Genomic DNA, 20,878 nt, shown 5'->3' on the forward strand with positions numbered 1-20,878 from the left:
TCCTCTAGTATCTCCATCACACGCATGCAAAGGAAAAACTAGAGCCTTCATAATGGCCTCCAAGCTCTATGTGATCTAATCCACCAGTACCTCTGTTTCACCATTTTTTACTATTGCTGGTCTACTCTGGCAAACAGACCTCCTCACTGTTCCCTGGGCATGATAAGGAACACACCCACCTTAGGACCCTCTCATATCCCTTCACTATGGATCACTCCCCCAGTTATCTGTATATCTGTGTGGCTCTTTCCTTTAGATCCTTCAGTTCTTTACTGAAATGTTTCCTTCTTAACACTGCCTAAATTTACAGCATGCCCCTATCGTATTAAGTGCTCTAGCACTCTCTGCTCCTCTATATTTCTTTACTACACATCCGATATGCTATGCATTATTTATTTGTTTGTGTTTTTTCTTGACTGTTTCTACTCAATACAACATAAATTTTATGAGAGCAGAGATTTTTGTCTCTTTCATCCTCTGCTACAATTTGGTGCCTAGAACAACATCTGGCACATAGTAGATGCTCAATAAATGCTTTTTGAGTAAAGTAACACAGAAGCTGTATATGTTCTGTTGTTAGAAATTAAGTGCATTTTCTCTAAGCCCAGCGTTGAATGGCTTATTGAAGAATGAAACACACATTTCCAGGCTGGTCTCTGTGGTTTTTATTAGTGTTTCCTGGGACCCATCAAACAAATAAACATATTTTGAAAAATATAATTCTTTCATAAATCAGGAATAGTCTGAATTTAACATAGCTTAAAGGGAAAGATTTCTGATTTTTTTTTAATAGTAGCAATAGAGTTGTTTCCCACAAATTGTCAACCCAGGAGTCAGATGGGAAGAAAAACAAGAATTATGCAGATAGCTACAGAAAGATTAATCCCAATTTAGTTAAACTTGTGAAGGCTTGTACATTTCAGAGGTTCATAAGACATAGTCTCAACAGGAATTTTTTTTAATAAATGTTCTATCACTAGTTCCAGAAACTGAATTCCAAGAAGCAACACTGAGGATAATTCAGCTCTGATATTGTGATTACTGTGATGTTCTTTCATTCATACAGTAAGTATCTGCTCAATACATAACTACCAAGATCTATTGCATCCTACATAATTAGACAAGCTCCTCACACATATGGGCCCATGCCATGCACATAGTAGGCACTCGACAAATGTTTGCTTAACTACAGAATAATAATATAATTGCCTTCCTTCTTAACTGTTTTACCTTTTTCTATACTTGATACATTTTAAAAACAACATGCTTGCAAAACTAAAATCTAATATGCATTACTAACTTTATCAAAAGATCCCTCAGTATTTTTCAAAAAGGAAAAAAAATAATAAAAACCAATCCCCAAATACTAAAACTTAGAACTGCTTTACACTTAAATAGCAATTTACATCATATTAACACATTCATAATCTTCATTGGTTAAAACAGGTCAAAGGTTCATTACTGGCTTCTCATACCAGATAAGTCTCACAGTTCCCAACAAGGCAACAGAATTCTCATCCAACATATGTTTACTTGTGGAACCCAACGGCCTGTTTTGGTTTCATTTCAGCGCAAGTGAAGGCAAAATAAAGAGTCTCACAGTAAAATGTTCATAGTAGATAATATGTCCTTGAAGGTTGTGCCGTTGTGCTCTTATTCCATTGAAGAAATGATTCACATCCCAATTATAGATATGGTCTCCCAATCAGAGGAGTCTTTTAGGAGACATTCATTCATTCATTGAGCAAATACATGTTGTGTACTTGTTTCATGCTAGGTAACAGGAAAATAATAGTGATTGATAAGACATAGTCCCTGTCCTCAAAGAGCTAACAGTCTAGCAAGGCAGGAACTTTGAGAAAAGACCAATGTGTTCAAAGGAAAACTCATAACCTGGATCTCCCTTCTCAGATGGCACATTCAAGAAACTGTTGCTTATGCCCCTGGGAGCCAGAGCCTTGCTTAAGTCTTACCAAGTTAACTATCTAGCAGCCTCAGATGATTTGAGCCTGGTAAGGTCTTAGCAATAGATTTGCTGCCTCAGGTTCCCATGAAAACCTAATAAGGGAGAGGCCTTTCAACTCAGGCATAAGGGGGGTTTAAGGATAACATGATTAGTGACCATGTGGACGTTCAGCACAGGTGAGCTTCTCAAGTGAGAGTCATGCATCCCCAAAAGGAAGGAGGGCTTATCCATAGGACTTTGCTCTCCCTTTCAACACTGTGGTGGGAAGTACTCTGTTCCCACCTCAAGCTGGCATAACTCGATTACTTTACGTTCTCCAAGTCACAAGCAGCACGTAGAAAATGCGGCAAACTCAAGTCAAGACAATAGAAAGATACGCTGAGAACTTAATACTCCAGCCTTAATCAGGCACCAGGTGCCAGGAAACCTTCACTCTCAACAAACAACCCAATCCACTAATTATCTGTAGAACTGTTGTAGTTGGTACTCTTCATATTCACTTACACCTTAGCAAAGATTGCTCTTGAATGGAAAGGTTGCAGAAAGAGCCAAAGCCAACTTGAAAGAAGTGAGAAACTTACAGGTTTGAGGAAGCGTGAACTCAGAGAAGGATCTAGCCTCCTTAGATGATGAACAGGCAAAGTCAGAGAAGGAACCGCAGTGAGCGCATTGGTAGATACCCCTAATAAAGTCACACAACTCAGACACACACAGACACACAAATATTCATGCATTATACCCATTCAAGTAACTGGATATTTAATTCCTTCTATGCAATGAACAGTCAAATGCTGGGAAGGCCCCATAGTTCTTTGGCCTTGCTTGTAAAGCAACATATGTCTTTTCTGCAGGAATGTCTGAGTTGCATAGTCAAGATCTTTGCTGTTCATTGTTCCTTTTCTCAGCTCTTTCAGTAACTGTTACTTGACAACACCAAGTTAAACCTTTACAGAGGTGACTAAGTCAGGCAGAAATAAAAATGGATTTGGTTGCACCTTCGGAAACTTATTCATGGGTCCTCCAAGATCATGACCTAGAATGGTTCTCATTATAATTAGGACAAATTTTTGACTCTTCCTACTTCTAGCCTTGTGAATATATTACATACACTTTGCAACCTTTGAATATGAATTGCTTACCTCTACCAGGGAAGACACTGTGGTAGGTGCTCTATTAGTTGATGAAGAGCACTCCCTCTTACTGATACATGTCTTCATTTGCATATCATTGCTGGAGAAAGAGAGGTAGAATGGAGGAGCAAGCCAAGGACATGAGAGAGCCCAAAAGAAAAGCTGCAAAAGGGGTAAGAACATTCAAATCCGTTTTCAAAGTGTCTACTGATTCCTGTGCTTCCCAGATTGCATGGCTCAATGATAAGTCTCCAGGACCCCCAGAACAATTCCTCTATTGAAGAAGAAACTTCCAACTCCTTGGTGACAATTGTGCCTGAGCTGAGTTTTCGGTTTATTTTTTTCATCCTTTCTTTCTTTTCTTAAAAACAAAACAAAACAACCCTCTGCGTAAAAAATCTAGGCAATAAACCATTCACTTGGAATCAGTTCAGATGACACAGTAAACAGATAATCCAAAAGACAAAAAATTATGAGAATTAATACCTGCAAAGAGGATTTTCCCTGGAAATTCTTTTCTTGGTGTTTCCTTCTACAATATAATTTTAATTCTGCTTTGTAATTCCAGTGAAAATGTCTTCTATTGTAGTTCCTGCTACATTACTATGTTTACCTTATCTGACATTGGCTCTCATCTGGGATTCTGAAAAGAAGTTCCTCTAGCTATTTCAACTTATTGCCCCTAACATTTAAAACATAAAGATAGGTTGAGGTTGAAGTCTTACTTTTGCTTCACTCTAAGGAACTAAAAGACCTTACATATCTTTTTCTTCTGAGAATAAACCACCATCCTCATATTGACTAGCTAAACTGGTGGTTCTCAATCAAGGGCAGTTTTGCCCCCCAGGGAACATTTGGTGATGTCTGGAGACATTTTGGATTATCACAGCTGCGGGTTTTCTGGTGTCAAGTGGTTAGAGGTCATCAGTGGATGCTGCTGAACATCTTACAATGCACAGGAAAGCCCTCACCACAAAGAACGTTCCAGCCAAACAATGTCAATTGTGCAGACTGAGAAACCTTGGACTATAGGGATACAAGAGCAAACTCTTCAGTCATTTCCACACCACCGTCTCCTTTATCCAACTTATTTTTAAGCACTTGGAGCAAAAAAGAACCAAGCTGGGCTGTCTTTTAAATAGCTAGAAGTAAGCAGAGAGGGCAATTTTTTTAAAGTATTTCACCAACCATCCAAGGGAGAGGAAGGAAGACAGCCCTGGCATCAGATAAACCATTCCTGAATGAGTATAAAGACCCCACCATTATTCTTCTTGCTGATTTAAGTATTCCAAGTCACGTGATTATGCAGAGATTATAGCCAACCTTGAGTTTTGGAAGTCCCCATTCTCCACTCACTGGATCCTAAGGCTCAGGTTAAACTTCCCAGCATCCATCCACTTTGTCCTCACCATCTGAGACCCTGGAATTCAACCCAGCAACCAGGTTCACCTCCCTTGACGAAGCCATATGGATGCTTACATGTGGGATGCATCACCTTTTTCTAAATCGTGTCACATACAAAACATTTAATGCCCTCTGATTTTTTTTTCTTTCCCTTAGCAAGAAGCCCAAGGCTACAAACCCTGTTACTCTTGCAGTGAAAAAGAATTCACAATAGAGGTGAAAACAAATCACAACCACATACAGCATCATATTTCACAGAAAACTGTGTACGTTTTTTCCCCATATAGGACATACTTCAAAGTAACAAAATAATTTTTTTAATCAATTGTAGTGTTTCTTCTTCCCGTTAGAAGTAGTTTCTTTTTCCCCTCATGGTACATAAATATCAGAGAAAAGTAGTCTTTGAAATATTTACGTCCAGGAGTTCTTTGTTTGTGATTAGTTGGTGTGTGTTTTGGTTTGTGTCCAAAGTATTGGCAGCTTCAGTTTTCATTTTCCCTCCATCCTCGGGCATTCTTCCCAAATTTATATACCAATCTTCGTCCATCCACACGCTCCAGAATTTCTCTTTTGTAGTAGTATCTGTAACAAAGGAGATCGCATAAGGTGACTGATCAGATGAAGGTTGCTAGGTGAATAATGGGTCGTGCAGTCTTATCATTTTCAGAGACATGAAACTCCTCACCTCATAGCTCGGCTGAGCTTTTCATAGGTCATGCTGCTGTTGTTCTTCTTTTTACCCCATAGCTGAGCCACTGCCTCTGATTTCAAGAACCTGAAGACGCCCTCAGATCGGTCTTCCCATTTTATTAATCCTGGGTTCTTGTCTGGGTTCAAGAGGATGTCGCGGATGAATTCCCATAAGTGAGTCCCTCTCGGGTCTGATGAAAAGCAGAAAGGGAGGTTATTAATGGCCCAAGTCACAGCAAAGGTAGGGCAGAGAGCATTGAGTTGGGTCATCTTCCTCCACGTAGGAGATACTCATTTCTCCCCTACTTCTCAGGGAAGATGGATCACAGAATTACCAGATGTTGGACATTAAAAAGGTATTTAAGAATAAACTAGCACAGGCGGGACGCGGTGGCTCACGCCTGTAATCCCAGCACTTTGGAAGGCTGAGACGGGCAGATCACGAGGTCAGGAGATCGAGACCATCCTGGCTAACGCTGTGAAACCCCGTTTCTACTAAAAGTACAAAAAATTAGCTGGGCATGGTGGCGGGTGCCTGTAGTCCCAGGCTCAGTCCTACTCGGTCCTACTCGGGAGGCTGAGGCAGGAGAATGGCATGAACCCAGGAGGCGAAGATTGCAGTGAGCCAAGATCGCGCACTGCACTCCAGCCTGGGTGACAGAGCAAGACTCCGTCTCAAAAAAATTAAAAATAAAAATAAAAATAAACTAGCACAATATTTTATTTTACTATTTTATTTTACAAATCAGGAAACTGAGACACAGAGAATTTAAGTGAGTTGATCAGGGTCACAGCTAACTAGTGACATAGCCAAGACTAAGGAATAGGCCTTAGGTCTCCTAAGCCACAGGGAAGTTTCTTCTAATTATTATTCACAAACTGCTTGGGGTTCATTTCAACCTGTTACTTCCCCAAAGAGCAACTCTCAACCACTTTTATCTAGTACCTCAACCAATTAAATTGCTTTGACCCAGCAACTGTGTTTCAGCCAAATGCAAATCAATAAGGCTCTAGAATGTTTACTTCCAGACTAGATGAGGGTGGTAGGGAAGGGGGTGGTCATGCAGGGACTGGAGGACCCAAACTGAAAATGAAGCCACTACTGCAATAAGATTATCAACCAAATTCAACTTGACTCCCACTGAATTTGTGATGCCCCACCCTCACCCCACCCACCATTTGAAGGGTTGCATTAATTCAATGTTGTGGGATGATGTGGAATAACAGATAAAGACATTCTAATTCCTTATAATTTCTGGATTATACCTTTTTTTTTTTTTTTTTTTTAGACAGGGTATCACTCTGTTGCTCAGGTTTGGAGTGCAGTGGTATGATCACAGCTCATTGCAGCCTCGACCTCCCAGGCTCAAGTGATCCTCCCATCTCAGCCTCCTGAGTAGCTGGGACTACAGGCATGTGCCACCATGCCCAGCTAATTCTTGTATTTTTTGTAGAGATGGGGTCTCACCATGTTTCCCAGGCTGGTCTTGAACTCCTGAGCTCAAGTGATCCACCCACCTCGGTCTCCCAAAGTGCTGGGATTACAGGCCTGGATTATACCATCTTGATTTCTTTCTGTGTTTCACCCACAATTCCATGTCTCTGATATTTCATATATGTTCATAAGGTTTTATTACTGGAGGAGATCCAACTCCCAAAGAGCAGTGTTGAATCTTAAGAAAAAACAGTCATTTCTTGGAATGGGAACTCCACAAAGGTAGGAGGTCAACATTTAGCAAAAGAAAGGATGATACATCTCAACTGGTTCTTCTTATCTCGCTCCTCTTCCCACCCTTTTCTTCTGGGAGAGATGGAAATTGCTAACCCCATGCCTGAAGCAGTTCTTAGGCACTGGGTGTCTCAGTTTTAGAGCACATATGACAGAACGAGGAGGAAATATCCAGTGAGGCTCCACTTTGAGAAACAGCTGCAGAGGGGGTTACTTTGCTAGCAAGTGATGCCTCTGTTTTCTCACTCCACCCTATTTGGGATGAAGACATGAAGGCAGTAGACAGAGGCAATATTTGCTGAAAAACTAGTGGCCTCCAGGTGTGCCCGATGTGATGGGAAGGACAAAAGGCCATCTGAAAGCCAGTCAACTTACTGTGCTTTTTGGTGTGGCACTTGGCAGGGGGGTCTTGCTCCTTTTTCGTATCAGGTGACTCTGCTGAGGAGAAAAATGAGAGCCATTTAACTGACCTATTTTCTATCATTCTCTTTTTACTTCCTGCATCTACTCATTTAAGCAAAATTTACTGAGCACCTACTGCAGGCCTGGCACTCTTTGAGTATGTGCTAGTGAACCAAACAAAACAGAGATGATAAATGCTATGGAGAAAAATGATGCAGGGTAAGAAATGGAGATAGATGTATGGACTTGGGAATAATTTGCAATTTGATACAAGGTGGTCATAGGAGACCTCTCTGATTCCACGACCTAAAGAATATGAGGGAGATGGTCATGCAGAGAGCTTGTGCAACAGCCTTCCATGTGTAAGACAGAAGTGCAAAGGCCCTGAGGTTGATGCGTGTTTGGTATATGCATGCTGTAAGAGGCAGAGAGGGAGGAGCTGAGGTTCTGATCATTAATGCCTTATGGGGCTTTTAAGGACATGACTCTGAGAAAGATGGAAGCCATTGAAAGATTTAGATCATTGAAAAATTTGTGTGTTTTTTTTTACATAATACAAAAATGTAAACACTTATAACAAAGGAAGATGGCTTTTAAGCCAGAGGAGTGCCCTTTTTTGGCATGCAAAGTTACATTTTAATCAGCCTGACAAAAGGGCCATTGAGTGGCCCAAGCTCAGTACAGAGGACCATAGTGGACTATGGAAACACAGATTAGTTTAACAAATGACTCATTATGGCAACCTGTGGGACTATTACCAAAGAGGAGATGATGGAGCCAGACCTGGGAAATAAAGATTCTTCTCAGAAAGAAAATTAAATGATCTAGCCACATATGTGTGAGTGTGAGTGTGTGTGTGTATGTGTGTGTGTGTATTGGGAGGACTAAAGCAGATCTTATGAAGACTCTCACACTCAAAAACCAGCCAATTCTAATACAAAATAGTCCCTAAATACAATCCAATTATTTTAAGAAATTGGGCCAGTAAAACTGATCTCTTCCATGTGCCCTTCCTAACCTAGGATCCACTGACCCAGTGTGGCCTTCAAGGGCACCTGGACTGACTGAAACCATATGTGAAGGGAGAGGGTTCACAGCACGCATTCAGTTATCAAGAGAGGCCTATTATTCAAAAAAGCTATGAACTGTCAGCCATTAGCTCCTAATTAAATTGGTTAAGAAAAAAAGCTACTGTTTATTGAGCACTTACTATGTACCAGGCACTGTACTATGCACTTTACATGAATCACTTTATTTAATTCACACAATAACTCCATGAGGCAGGTACTAATATGATCCACAGTTTTCAGCTGTGGAGGATCTGAGAAACAGAGGGGTCAAATGACTTGTCTAGAGTCACACAGCTGGAATGTGGTGCCAGGGTATGAACACAAACAGTTTGAATCCAGAAGCTTTACTCATAACCACAATTCTATGTCATTTCCAGAAATGGTGGCCTACACATAATCTCCCTTTGCACATAACAGATTTCACACAAGCCTTTCCTGCCAAGAATCAGGTTCACTTCTATAATGCTCTTGTTAGTGAAAAAGATAATTTCAATCTAACAATTCTATATTTCCCAACGTTCATGGACCCTTTCACCCATCTTATCACCCAGCTAATCAAGACTCAGTGTTCCCAGCAACTTCTCGAAACGTCATGGCAGGATGGAGAGAGAGATTTAATAAGACCTCAGTAAACGAGAAACCTCTCATCCTGGTTAAGAATTTCTCTCCTGGCATTGTCACTAGCAGGGCCTGCACCTGACTTGGGTTTCTCTGAAATCCGAGAGGACGAATTCACAGGAAATGCAAAGAGATTTCACTCGCCCTCCCTGTGGGTTGCAGGGTGAGGTTGCAACATCCCATCAGGAGGTAACAATATTGCGACAGGTCTGGCATCCACTCCGGTTTCCAAGTGATACATCACTCTGACAGGGCCACGTTGTACTGCAGACAAAGAGTGGCATTTACCCAGCAGGCCACAAGCAAAGCTCGTTTTCAAATGACATCCAGGAGGGATGCAGGGCCATTCTTTCAGAGCCAGGAGTTGAATTCAGAAAAATACAAGAGTCTCAGTATATTGGCCTCAATTATTGCTTCTGGGTTCCCAGTTGATCTAGAATCAGTTACTTTAGAGTTCAGGTTCCTTTGTGAATAAGATGAAAACGTTGGACCCTCTCCTCAGAAAAAATGCACATATATGCACACATGAAATTTTGTCAACAATTTCAGGGGGCTGTGGCCCATGTAGCAGTCCATGGACTCTAAAACCCCTAGGCCCGATAAACCATGAGGAAATATTCTTTGAGTTGTCAGCCATTTACCCAAGCTAGCCTCCATCCAGTTTAGGAATGTTCTTTTTTTAATCCCCAAATAAAAATCTTTCCATCATCATAAAAGGGAATAAGCAGTCAAAGGCAAAAGAAGAACCTAACTTCTTCCAGCCCCCTCTTCCTGTTGCAGTGTGCAGGGATAAGCCATGGAATCACTGGCCTGCCTTACCACTGATATCTTTTGATCTTTAACCTCGCTTTAATATGTGTCCTCCTTCTGCCCTAGAATAAAAGTCAAGACTTTGAAGTTAGCCATGTGGTTAAGTGATTCATTCTTATAAAATAATGGCTTGCCCTGGAGAAGTTGTCCAGCCTGGCTTTCTCTTGCTCGGCTCCCAGGCACTCCAGGCCAATGTCCATCCGGTCCAGGCAGGGACAGCAACAAGCCACAGGTTTGTGATGCCCGTGCGAGAGCATGACTTCAGCTAAGCTGCTTCGCAAGAAGCAAAGATTAGAAGCATTTGCATATGATTCAGCTGTGAGCCATTTCTTTACGGGATATACAAATTTCAGTGTTCTAATAGACCGTGCCACCCTAGCTTTAGGCTCAACAAGTCAGTGGATAAACACATCAAGCCCGAGCTGGCATGACAGGCTGGAGGACTGTCGAGCAGAACAGGACACTGGCAGCGGGCATTTTATGAAATGGGCAGATGACAGAGAAATCAAAACAAAGCCTGTTTCCCCACCTGCGTTTATCACAGAGGGCATCAGTTTACGCTGAGCCTCGCCTTAGCTCAGCTGGTAACTAGCATTCAAACATAGAAAGATATTTCACTGCATTCAATTTCACGGGAACTTGAAATATAAAGACTCAGGCAAATGACTACGGGTTTCCCTGGGGTTCTGGTTCCATGCAGCAGAGACTATCAACTATTCTGAAAGAAACTGACCCATATAAGGCTGTAATTAACTATCCTACTGAAGGGCTATTACCCCAACTAATACACCAACCCCAGAGACTGCATTGATTCTTTAGGGCCTGGGTGGTTGATCTCATTTTCCAGCCTGGTTTACAATTACAGGATAGGAATGGGGAGCTGCAGCAAACAAGGATCAGAAGGATAAGGAGAGCAGATTCCTGAACTCATCTTAAGAAGGACTATTGAAAAATACAACCGGTGGACTCGGGAGACAGTGAGTTCCTTGCTGCTGCAAATGCGAAAGCGGAAACTGGTCTCTAAGGCCCCTGTTGATTTTGAGATTCTAGAAGGTGTAAGTCAAGATGTAGAAAAGAGGATGGCCCGGCTGTCAGGGCAGCAGAGCTGTAACTATGACGTTTTGGTTTCCTGGGTACCTCAAGATACACTAGCCCCTGAGGCTCAGGAAGTGGTTGGTTCAGCTTTATTCTTAGTTGGAATTCTTTGCCATAAGTCAAAGACCCAACTGGAAGGATGGAAGGATGTGGGAGATGACACTGTAGGAAGTCGCAGAGGAACTCAGAGTGTGACTCGGGAGGTTTCCTCAGCCCTGAACCCCGTGGTCTTGACTGAGTGGTAATGATTGCCACAGAAATTTTACCTCGGTTGGCTCAGTTCCCTCAGAATAGCAAATACACAACCAAGCCTTGACAGTATTTGATCTATTTCCTAATTTTAACAAATACTTCAAGTGACACATAATGCTAAGGGCTACTAGGGGAAGGAGAAGTCGAGAGCTACGCTGGCCTCAGCTTTTAACCTCAAATCCAGAAGCATTTACACTGGCTCCCAGCCCCATCTCATTTAAGGGGCTTGACCCAAACAAAACCTCAAACTAAAACCTTTCATTATTTCAGTTCTCAAAAGCAAAAACAAAAACAGAAAGAAAAAAAAAAGAAGGAAGGAAGGGTTGCAGACTAATTTCTTTCACAAAGACCCAATTAAATCCCAGTTCTGAAGTTGCTCCAAATTTAATTCCAGGAGAGAGGCACTATCACTTGTGACTGATGTCTAAGTGCCATTTCATAGACCCAAAGAGATCCACAAGTTTGTACCCAAATCACAGGAAACCATAAGATCCTCTTTCAACCAATTCCCACGGTGTACATGCCAATGCACCTATTTGTAGGTGGGGGTGGTAATCTGAAATCCCCTCTCCCAGACTCCTAACATCCCAACCTTCTCACCCAGTGTAACCTTGGTTAAGAAGCATGGATAGCCCCAGTTGCATCCAACCTTAACCAAATGCAGCTAATGTGAACATAACTCATAAAATGCAGGTGCTCTGACTGATTAGAGAGCACTGATAAGTCATCAGAATTAGACTTAAAAACTGACAAAATAGTGTAACTGTGGGGATTCTGGAAATTTCCAATGGCTGCCCTTTCACCCAGAAACCATCACTACAGGTTCACGGACCTTTGAACTTCACTATGAGGTATTCTTCCTCTAAAGCCAAATGTAGTTTGTTGAAAATTAAATATAGCCTTATTTCCCATAAGTATGCCCAAATACGAATAATTTTATCAGCTATATTGCAAGAGTAAGTTTTCGTTGAAAATAAAGAAAACCCTAAACAACTTTTATTGTCACAACAGAGTGACTAGTTTTACAGGAGACCAACATTTTGCCTAGAGGATCCCTACTGGTCATCTTCAATGTACAAATATTGCCTCAAACACAAACCTCGTCTAATGGTAACTCTATTCCTTCCCTAGCCCTTCAATTAGAAAGACTCCAGCAAGGCAGAAATGTAGATTGTTGGTAATTCCCACCAATTCTCCCTAAGTATTAGGCACACCCAGCCTCAGATGTGATGACAGCTTACCAATAGGAAGGTGACTGGTGGTTGTCATGGAGATCTGAGCCCGGCAGAAAGTTTTGCTGTCCAACAGATCTGTGGCCATGAAAAGATAAAGGACATTTAGAGTCCCCCCACCTCACAATAGAACACTGCAACTCTTAGACAAACAGAATAAGAACGTAAAGGGCCTTAAGTGTCAGGGAGTTAGTTACCTACTGTGCTACCATAGTTGGTGTCATATAAATAGTTCTCATCTTTCCAGGTGTTCATGATGGAAGGGTCTACAAAAAATAGAGAAGGAGAATAGTCAGTGATCATTTTCCCCAGGGAGAAGAGGCTGCGTTTTCTAACTCATTGTTTATCAACAAGGTATGGTGGGGTGAGGAGTGGTCCTCAGAGACAAGGGATACGATTCTGCTTCAGTTGCATTACTTTATAATAATGTTGTCTAATTTTCCTTTCAGCATCCTTGGGGAAATGGCCTCATCCACGTGTTCCATACCTATTGAATTTTTAGGGAGGTGAGAGAAGTTGCAAGAATGGGAACCTGTCCTAGACCAGTGGTTCCTGGGAATTTTCCTAACCTGGCTTGGCATTGTTTTGCATTCTACTGCATAATCACCACAATATTTTTACCCTGGGGTGTGGTGAGGGGAAGGCCTTGTGAGGAATAAATTTATTTAAATGTATAATAAATAATTAACAAGTATCTTTTTCTATTAATGTCTTCCTTGGAGGGTTAATGATGTTTCTTTCAGGAAGAGTCTAGTCAATCTTATCACAGTTTCTTTGTTGCTGAACTCCAGAGATTTGTCATCCAAGTTGGATGACAGCCCCCTCCCTCTAGGATTTTTCCAATTAGCTTAAAGGATGACATAAAATTCTCAAAACAAAACCAAGGAGAAGGGGTGGAGACTGTTACTAAATCAAACAAACACCTTTTAAGAGTGGAGCCCCATTGCCCCATCGCAGAAAAGAAGTGCTCTTGTACTCTGTCTCTCTCTCTCTTTCTTCTGTGTGCTGCGGTAAGCACATTTCACTTTGATTGACTCTTCAGATTTCAGATTCAAAGGGAACTCCCCTCCACCTACCCCAAATGGAGCTCAACTCCCACACAACCCCCAGATCTGGGCTGGTCTCCAACAGAAGCACTTTGTTTCTTGGCTAGCCAAAAGCTGTAAGATCTCTCACCTTGTCCTCACCAGAAACTTCCTGCTTTCTCCTTACCGCAGACCTAGGTTACCCTCAGCTCCCCTCCTTGCTAGGTTCTGAGTTTTAGGGCCGGGGTGTAAGCCACTGACTGAGTTTCATTTTGTTTTTATAGCACAAATGATATAAAACCTGACTTACTGGCTAAGTCCTCCTGTTTACGACATAGGGATTTAGCCGGTATTTTAGCTAATAGCTACATGTTTGGACACCCCAAGCCCAATCTCTTGGGGTTACACCCTCTCTGCTTGTTGGGTCACCTTGTACACCTGTTGTTGTCTCTGAAAACAAACTGAACCAAAGAGGTTTGGGGGTGTTGGCCCCTCTATGAGTGTCTTCTCCCCTCCTCCTAGGGTGGACCTTCTTCTCCACCCTTCCACTCAGCTTTTCTGAACTGGCAACACAAGAATGTCTGGATGGTCAAGAAGGAATTATCAAGTTATTTAGGACCTCTCCAGTATTACCCTGGCTCCTTCGGTGGGGCTCTCTGTCAGGTCAAGCAGGGGAGGGGGTGCCATCCTCCTGACCAAGTCCTGCATCCATCTCCAGGGCAATGCCAGGCCCGTAAAGCACAGAACATCCAGATGGCCTATCCCCTGGCCTCTGAAGAGAAGGGCATGGCTAGCAAAGCCTAATTCGCATGCTTAGCAGCTATTGCTTTTTTCTTTAATAATGAATGGTAGGCCAGCCCACTTATAAAAGGGTAAATAACTGCATGGGCCAATTTTGGCCCCAAGTGACTCACAAATCACCTGCATGTCAAATTCTGTCCTTGGTGACTGGGAAACATCCTCAGAGAGGCCTGTGGCAAGCTTGGTTGGCCCATGTGGCTCACAGGCTCCCTGGCATGAACATGGGGAGTGACCTAGGAGCAAGAGTCGCTGCACAGTTTTATGATGGCTCATAGACTTTGGAGGACAGTCTCCAGGAGACAGATTTAGGACAGGGGAAAGGAAATGAAAATGAATGTAGATGCTATGGAACTGTAGCCTCTGCTCAGAGCCCAGAATTGTGTCCTTCATATAAAAACACACGGAAGGCAGGAGCTGAGTTGCAGGTACCTTTGTGCATCTCTGCAGAAGCTCCCCAGGGCCCCTAAAAATTTGTTAGCTACAACACCAAGTCAACATCTTCCCCCTTTTGGTGAAACACACTCCCCTCAAGGGAGGAGGGAGAGAAGAGGAGACTGCCCCTTCCTCTTCTCTTTCCAAACTCGGCCAAGTCAAGTCCCTGACACTTTTTGGTGGGGAGGCCCACCTTATATTCTGCATTTCCTTGGCTACTGGCCTGAGGTCTGGATGATGCCACAACCAGGAGTAGGAGGTAGAGAAGTGTGGCTTGCCAGAAGTCTATAAATCGGAAATAGGTGGCAGTCACTGGTCGCAAGGGCAAGAATGAGGTTCATGGTGGGGGTGGCCTATCAGAGACAGCCAGGGAAAAGGCCTCCCTGCATTTCCTGCAAAAACTTGCTCCCACATTCTTTCTTGCCCTCTCCCAACTATCCTCCCCAGAGCTTTGCCTGACTAGATTGGCTCCCTTTGCCCACTACTACTCACCAGTTTGTTCAGTCTTGACTATGACATTGTGTGTGGACTGGAACAGGTCACTACTGCACTGGCCTGTGAAGGACAGATTGGGATAGTCAGAGAGGATGGAGCCAGAACTGGGTGCTTAAATAAGGACAGAACTGGCTTCTTTGCAGAGCTTCTGCCATCCTACTGCCTGGTTATCTATGTTTGTTTATGGGAGGGGGTTTCTCTGTTAGCCTCTACAAACTCAAGCCTGCAGTCTCTGACCCCAGAAAATCAGAAATCTAAGGCACTACATTAGAAGCAATTCTTTGATGTGGTATAGTAAAGGCATCCAGTATGGTGGAAATAGAACTTCAGAAGCCCTGTTTTTCCACTACTAGCTATGAGGAAGGTGTGTGCCCTTTACCTTTCTGGGTCTCAGTTTCCCCATCTGTAACAAGATTAAAATAGATAAGGTCACTAGATGACTTCTAAGGTTCTTTCCCATACTAAGATATGATATGAAAATGAAAATGTAGGGAAAACCATTTTAACTAGCTTGATTCTTCTTTGATTGAAAATCTAATCAAAGCCATCATGATTACATCCAATCTGTGAGATATGTCTGGACAAAATGCAGTGACTCTTTCCTTATTTATGTCTCAGCACATGTACAAGCAGTGCACGTCACATGTCCTTGTTTGCTTGCAATTCCTCTCCCATTATCATATATAAAAGCATATATATGCATGCTCATATATATATATACACACACACACACATATGTAAATGCACAAATGAATCTAGTATGCTTTTCTTTCCCAGACAGATTATAAACATCTCAAGAGCGGAAGTCATGCCTTTAACCTCTCTGACATTCAGTCTTCCCACCTGTAAAATGGGCACAATATTTACTTTGTTGTAAAGTTATTAAATGAATTAACTCACAGTGCCTAGTATAAGTAAATACTCAATAAATGTTAGTTAATAGAATGTCTACACAAAGGCAAACAACAAAAGAGTGAGAAATCTGGCTGGACGTTAGGAACTCAGAGGCTACAGCAGCATGCGGTGAGACCAAACAAGCCATGGGAGGTCAGAGAGGGAAGGTCTAAGATGGCCACAGCACCTCCCAGGCCTCCCTGCCTCAGGCCTCAATTAGGGTAAAGCTTTAAAAGAGTGGATTTAATTGGGGGTGGAGGTAAATATTTTTAATTATTCAAGTGTAAGTCTGATCTTTCTGAAGATTCCTGAGGGTTATTTATAGAGCCTTGTTTGGTTTGATTCTAGTCAAAGAAAAATGAGCAGCCACCAATGTGAGGTGGGTGGGAAGCAGGGTGTGGCCAGGGAGTTGAATGACATCATCTAAAATGGCCTCCGCAGCCACAAGCTCTGCTGCAAGGCCCCAGGTTCTCTCAGTGTTGATGGCTGTTGCCAGGGTATGACTCTGGTTCACAGCCCTGGAGCTCATGCTGCCCAACTCCCGGTTACTTGCCCAAACATGGGTTCTACCAAGACATAAATGCCTTTTCCAGTGCGAACAGGCCAACTCCCTGTTCTTAAATATTGCTACTTTTCAGGATGCCCATAGTTCTCAGAAGAGCTAGATTTTTACAGCCACTATCAGGGGAACCTTACGCCAGTGTCAAAACCATTCTGCAAGGTCAGTTGTCCACCCTACTAGGTCTTACATGTCATTATAGGATGTGTTCGTGTGTGAATAATCTACCATTCAAGGACAACATCTGGAGTGGTGGCCCATCCCTGTGCTAGGGGAAGCCTCAGAGAGACATCTGGGACATTAGGGCAACAGAAATTCCAGAAACCACCACAGAAATATTCCCCATACACATATCTAGACCATATGTTCTAACCCTTTTTTTAAGTTACAGACTTTTTAAGAATCTGCTGAAGTATTGTGAGTCTTTTCCCCTCCCAAAATACAAACATAGTTCTAATTTCATATATCTTCTTACCACCCTTAGGACCCTATCTTAAGAACCTAGGTCTAGAAGGTTGTTTGAGGTTGTTTGTGTGTGTGTGTGTGTGTGTGTGTGTGTGTTTTGTTTGTTTGTTTGTCTTGTAACCATGATGATCTTTAACAAGCAAGTGACTGGATGTTAAACTATTGAACCCTGTTTGCAAAGGAAAGAAGAAGACATTTTCCAAGGGTAGTAAATACTCTATGAATTCCTAGCCAGCTTTTGTCTTCCTGAGAATTATCACCATAAGGAGAGGATTAAATTACACTGTCGTTTATAAGGGATTAGACACACCAGGTACCCTAGGCTTCAATCCTGTCCTCTCATCTTCCTTCCTCTTCCCTGTCTTGGGACATGGTAATTTGGAAGTGAGACCACTCTTTATTGTCCCTGACAAAGAATCCTGTCATCTGCAGAATCTCTGTTCTTCCGGCTGGCTCCTAGCAGGGTAGGGAGAGACACAGAAAGAGAGAGTCACCGTTCCACTTAAGATGCTGCAAGTTGCTGTAGAGGAGCTGCCCCGCCGTCCCTGCCGCTCGGGTGAACTCCTGCAAACTCATGCTGCAGAGGTGCTCGCCGTTGATGTCGAACTCTTGGAAAGGGATACAACTGGCATCCAGCTGGTTGGTGTCCAGGAGGTGCTGGAGCCACTCCCACACCTGGTACTTGGTCCAGTACTGAGGATGAATTTCATGCCACTGGCCTCCAAAAAACCCGCTGGAAACTGCAAAACAGGAGGCAGTCTCGTGAGTGACCCCTGGCTGTTCCTGGCCATAGTATCTGACACAGGGATACACTATTGGCTGCCAGATATCTCAGAGACACAGCCACAGTCAGTGTATGTGCCAGCATGGTGGATGCAGCAGAAGTGCATATTCATGTCCTCCCTAGCATGCTATCTACCCCTGGGCACTGGATGAGAACAAGAGAGCTGAAGTGCTCAGAGCTCATTCCCCTCCTCACCCACAGTAAAATATCGTGAGAGCTAGAGCATTGCTATCATTTCAGCAATTTATTAGCTTATTGTTCATACCCAAATAGTTCTGCTCCTCTTTTCTCTCACTCACTCTCTGTCACTTTTTTCTCTCTTATACACACACACACACGCACACACACACCCACCCACCCCAAACTCAGACCATTTTCAACCAAAAATAAGGCCTGAAATTAAGGTTCTTTTCTATATAATGCCTTTGCTTTTCCTCAAAGTGGTCCAGATTATTGATCTGCTAACTGGACTGATATCCCACTGCCCCAGCCTAGTCATTATAGCTATCATGATGTCACTTCCCTACTCAGTTACCTTTAGTAGTTCTCATCACCCACTGAAATTAGGTATAAAGCTGCCTAGCTAGGCATTGAGGCTCTTCACTAACTCTTGTCTTTTTTCTGTGCTGTTCTTTCAGTTCAGCTTGTGTTCTACCTCTCACTCCTGTTGAATTCCTACCCATCTTTCAAACTCTGACCACCCCTTAAAGTCATCACCAATCCCCCCAAATTGCCTCAAGGGCTCACTGTCCTCTTACTCTCCAGGAGACATGCTTGGTATTTCTCCTAATGGCTTTGTCATGTCCTGCTTTTCTCTACAAGTCTCTAAGTGCCGTCTTATTCTCCTTTGTAAATTGTATACTTGAGGTCACAGACTGGTTTACTCCTCTTTGTATCACCTATAAAAATGACCTCAGAGACCTTGCCATAGTAGATGCTCACCATATATTTATTTAATGGAATATGTTTTTGAAGAAGAAATAAGGTAGACATCTGAGGAGCTGGGAGGTGCATTTACAAGATAGTGCATTCAGATACTGATGAAGAAGTGCAGTTCATTCACCTGGATAAATATTGCTGAGCCTAATATGTGCTAGCCATCTAAATATGTGACTCATGCTCACTTAAAAAAAAAACATTCCATAGCCCGCCCGAAGTTTTGGGGCAATGGAAAAGACAGAGCCAGCATCTGAGGGCATGGAACAGGGTTGAGAGAGCTTACAGTTCCCTTGAGAATAGACGTCGGCAAGGAGCTCTCTTTCAGGAAAGGTGAGTGAGAGGGGCAAGAGGCAAAGACTATTGCATCCCACTAAGCTGAAGCAAGGGAAATCCAACTGAACATGACACATGGATATTCCAGCAAACTCGAGGGTGGACCAGTAGAAGAAAATGTAGTGCAAGAAAACTGTCTCTAACTTTTTCTTCAAGGTCACACCAGATCAGTTCTTCTCAAAATTTAGTATGATCGTGAATCACCAGGGAATATTGTTCAAATGCAGATTCTGATTCAACAGGTCCGGGGAGAGGCCTGAGTTCCTGCATTCCTAGCAAGCTTCCACGTGATGCTGATGTTGCTGGTCTATTGAATTACAAGGAGCTAAAGGCCTTAGAAAGGTTTGACTCCCAGAACGCCCATGGTCCAGCCCACAACACCCTCAGAGGAGAGACTGAAGGGGAAATGTTTCTGACCCAATCCCTCTTCTTCCTCATTCATTCAGAATCCATCCATGGCTTCCAGACCTCAGAAGCACTAAGAGCAGGAGGTCAGGTTTATCTAGTGCACAAAGGTGACCGCCATTAGCAATACCCACCACTCACAGTATGCACTTAGCTCCTCGTACCTCATGGCCAAACAAAAGCAGCCCCCAGTCCTCAACGTGGGCTCTAAAGAGGAAGCCAATAGTCAGGGGTTGGGGGAGGAATGGAACAATCTAATCCAAAAATCTAATTATATGGAAATAGTCCCAGATACACAGACCTTGGGCTGGATCTTTCTATTTCCCCCAATTTTTGGTGCCTCACAAATAAAGCTGTTTAAGGATGGAAAATATATTTTTGTGGCTCCCCAAGTCTTTCGTCTTTCTTTTTCTAAAATAATTCTGATGCTATGACAGTACAGCTCCGGTTTTGGCAACAAGAGGCACCAACTTTTAATAACCTAACAGCACATCTAGAATAATCTCATCTGCAAACTTAATATGGTCTAGATTAAAAGATAGTCCCTGCTAGTGTATCTTGTTCAAACTTGGGAAAATCAGGGATTTTTGTCTGAAATTAACTGGGGAGATTCCACATCAGACAGAGAACCCACCAAATTCCTGAAGTTTCAGGAGAAACAATAAAAATTCCTATGAGTTCACATCCTCTCTGCCATTCAATTGATCTCCTTCTCCTCTTCAGTCTTGATCAAGGCTGAGCTTTCTTTGAGATCTCTGGAATTTAAGAAATAAAAGTGGCACCCCAGTTCTACTTCCTGCTGAACACATTTCCCCAACTTTCTTCAGAGCAAGCAGGAGAAATGCTGCCTTCATTGAGGGGCCAGGGTCCGGGGAATGCCAAAGACTTCCAGTTTTATTTGGAATCCACTTTCTGGGTCCTCACAGGGTATCTGAGGCTCACAACAGAAAATGCAACTGCCCAGAAAGTGCAGCAGTTTGATGGGGGGGGGGGCAGGTGACTGAGTAAGGGAAGCTTACCTGCTCACCCTTCCAACCATGTTTGACTAGGATTCCAAATTAAAAGAGGTGGAGCTCCACATGGATCAGCACTCCCTGCAGAATAACTCTCCCATTATCCTCCCACTCCTGCTTCCTCCCAAGCTCTGGTCACCAACAAACCATCTCCATATTTCAAAGCAAACTCAAACAGCAGAGCCTCTGGCAGGGAGATTAGCAGTGGGTGTGGATCAAGAAGAGGCCCAGAGCTTCCTAAACTCACTGTTGTTGGATGCACAGCTGAATGCCTAAACTGGACGGCTTCACAATGGGGTGTGGGGTTCCTGATTCAGCAACAACTTGATTCAGGG

The 20,878-nt window shown here is 42.9% G+C and overlaps 1 protein-coding gene across 5 annotated transcripts in view; it reads right to left on the minus strand.

Annotated features, from left to right (window-relative positions):
• Positions 1-641: 641 nt before the first annotated feature.
• EHF (ets homologous factor) overlaps positions 642-20,878 on the minus strand; it is a 41,961-nt gene continuing 21,724 nt past the window's right edge. For 4 of the 5 annotated variants that reach the window (XM_011965535.1, XM_011965536.1, XM_011965534.1 and 1 more), the window contains exons 3-9: positions 17,564-17,809; positions 15,149-15,211; positions 12,596-12,664; positions 12,408-12,476; positions 7,295-7,357; positions 5,186-5,381; positions 642-5,082 (exon numbers count right to left, since the gene is read on the minus strand). In XM_011965535.1, the coding sequence (XP_011820925.1) occupies positions 4,983-5,082; positions 5,186-5,381; positions 7,295-7,357; positions 12,408-12,476; positions 12,596-12,664; positions 15,149-15,211; positions 17,564-17,809 (806 nt within the window). In that variant the 3' untranslated portion in view covers positions 642-4,982. The remainder of the gene's footprint in view (positions 5,083-5,185; positions 5,382-7,294; positions 7,358-12,407; positions 12,477-12,595; positions 12,665-15,148; positions 15,212-17,563; positions 17,810-20,878) is intronic. The other variant, XM_011965537.1, reaches the window with a different exon arrangement.

This window comes from Mandrillus leucophaeus, unplaced genomic scaffold (genome assembly GCF_000951045.1).
Source record: "Mandrillus leucophaeus isolate KB7577 unplaced genomic scaffold, Mleu.le_1.0 Scaffold73, whole genome shotgun sequence".
In the NCBI taxonomy this organism is placed as follows: domain Eukaryota; kingdom Metazoa; phylum Chordata; class Mammalia; order Primates; family Cercopithecidae; genus Mandrillus; species Mandrillus leucophaeus.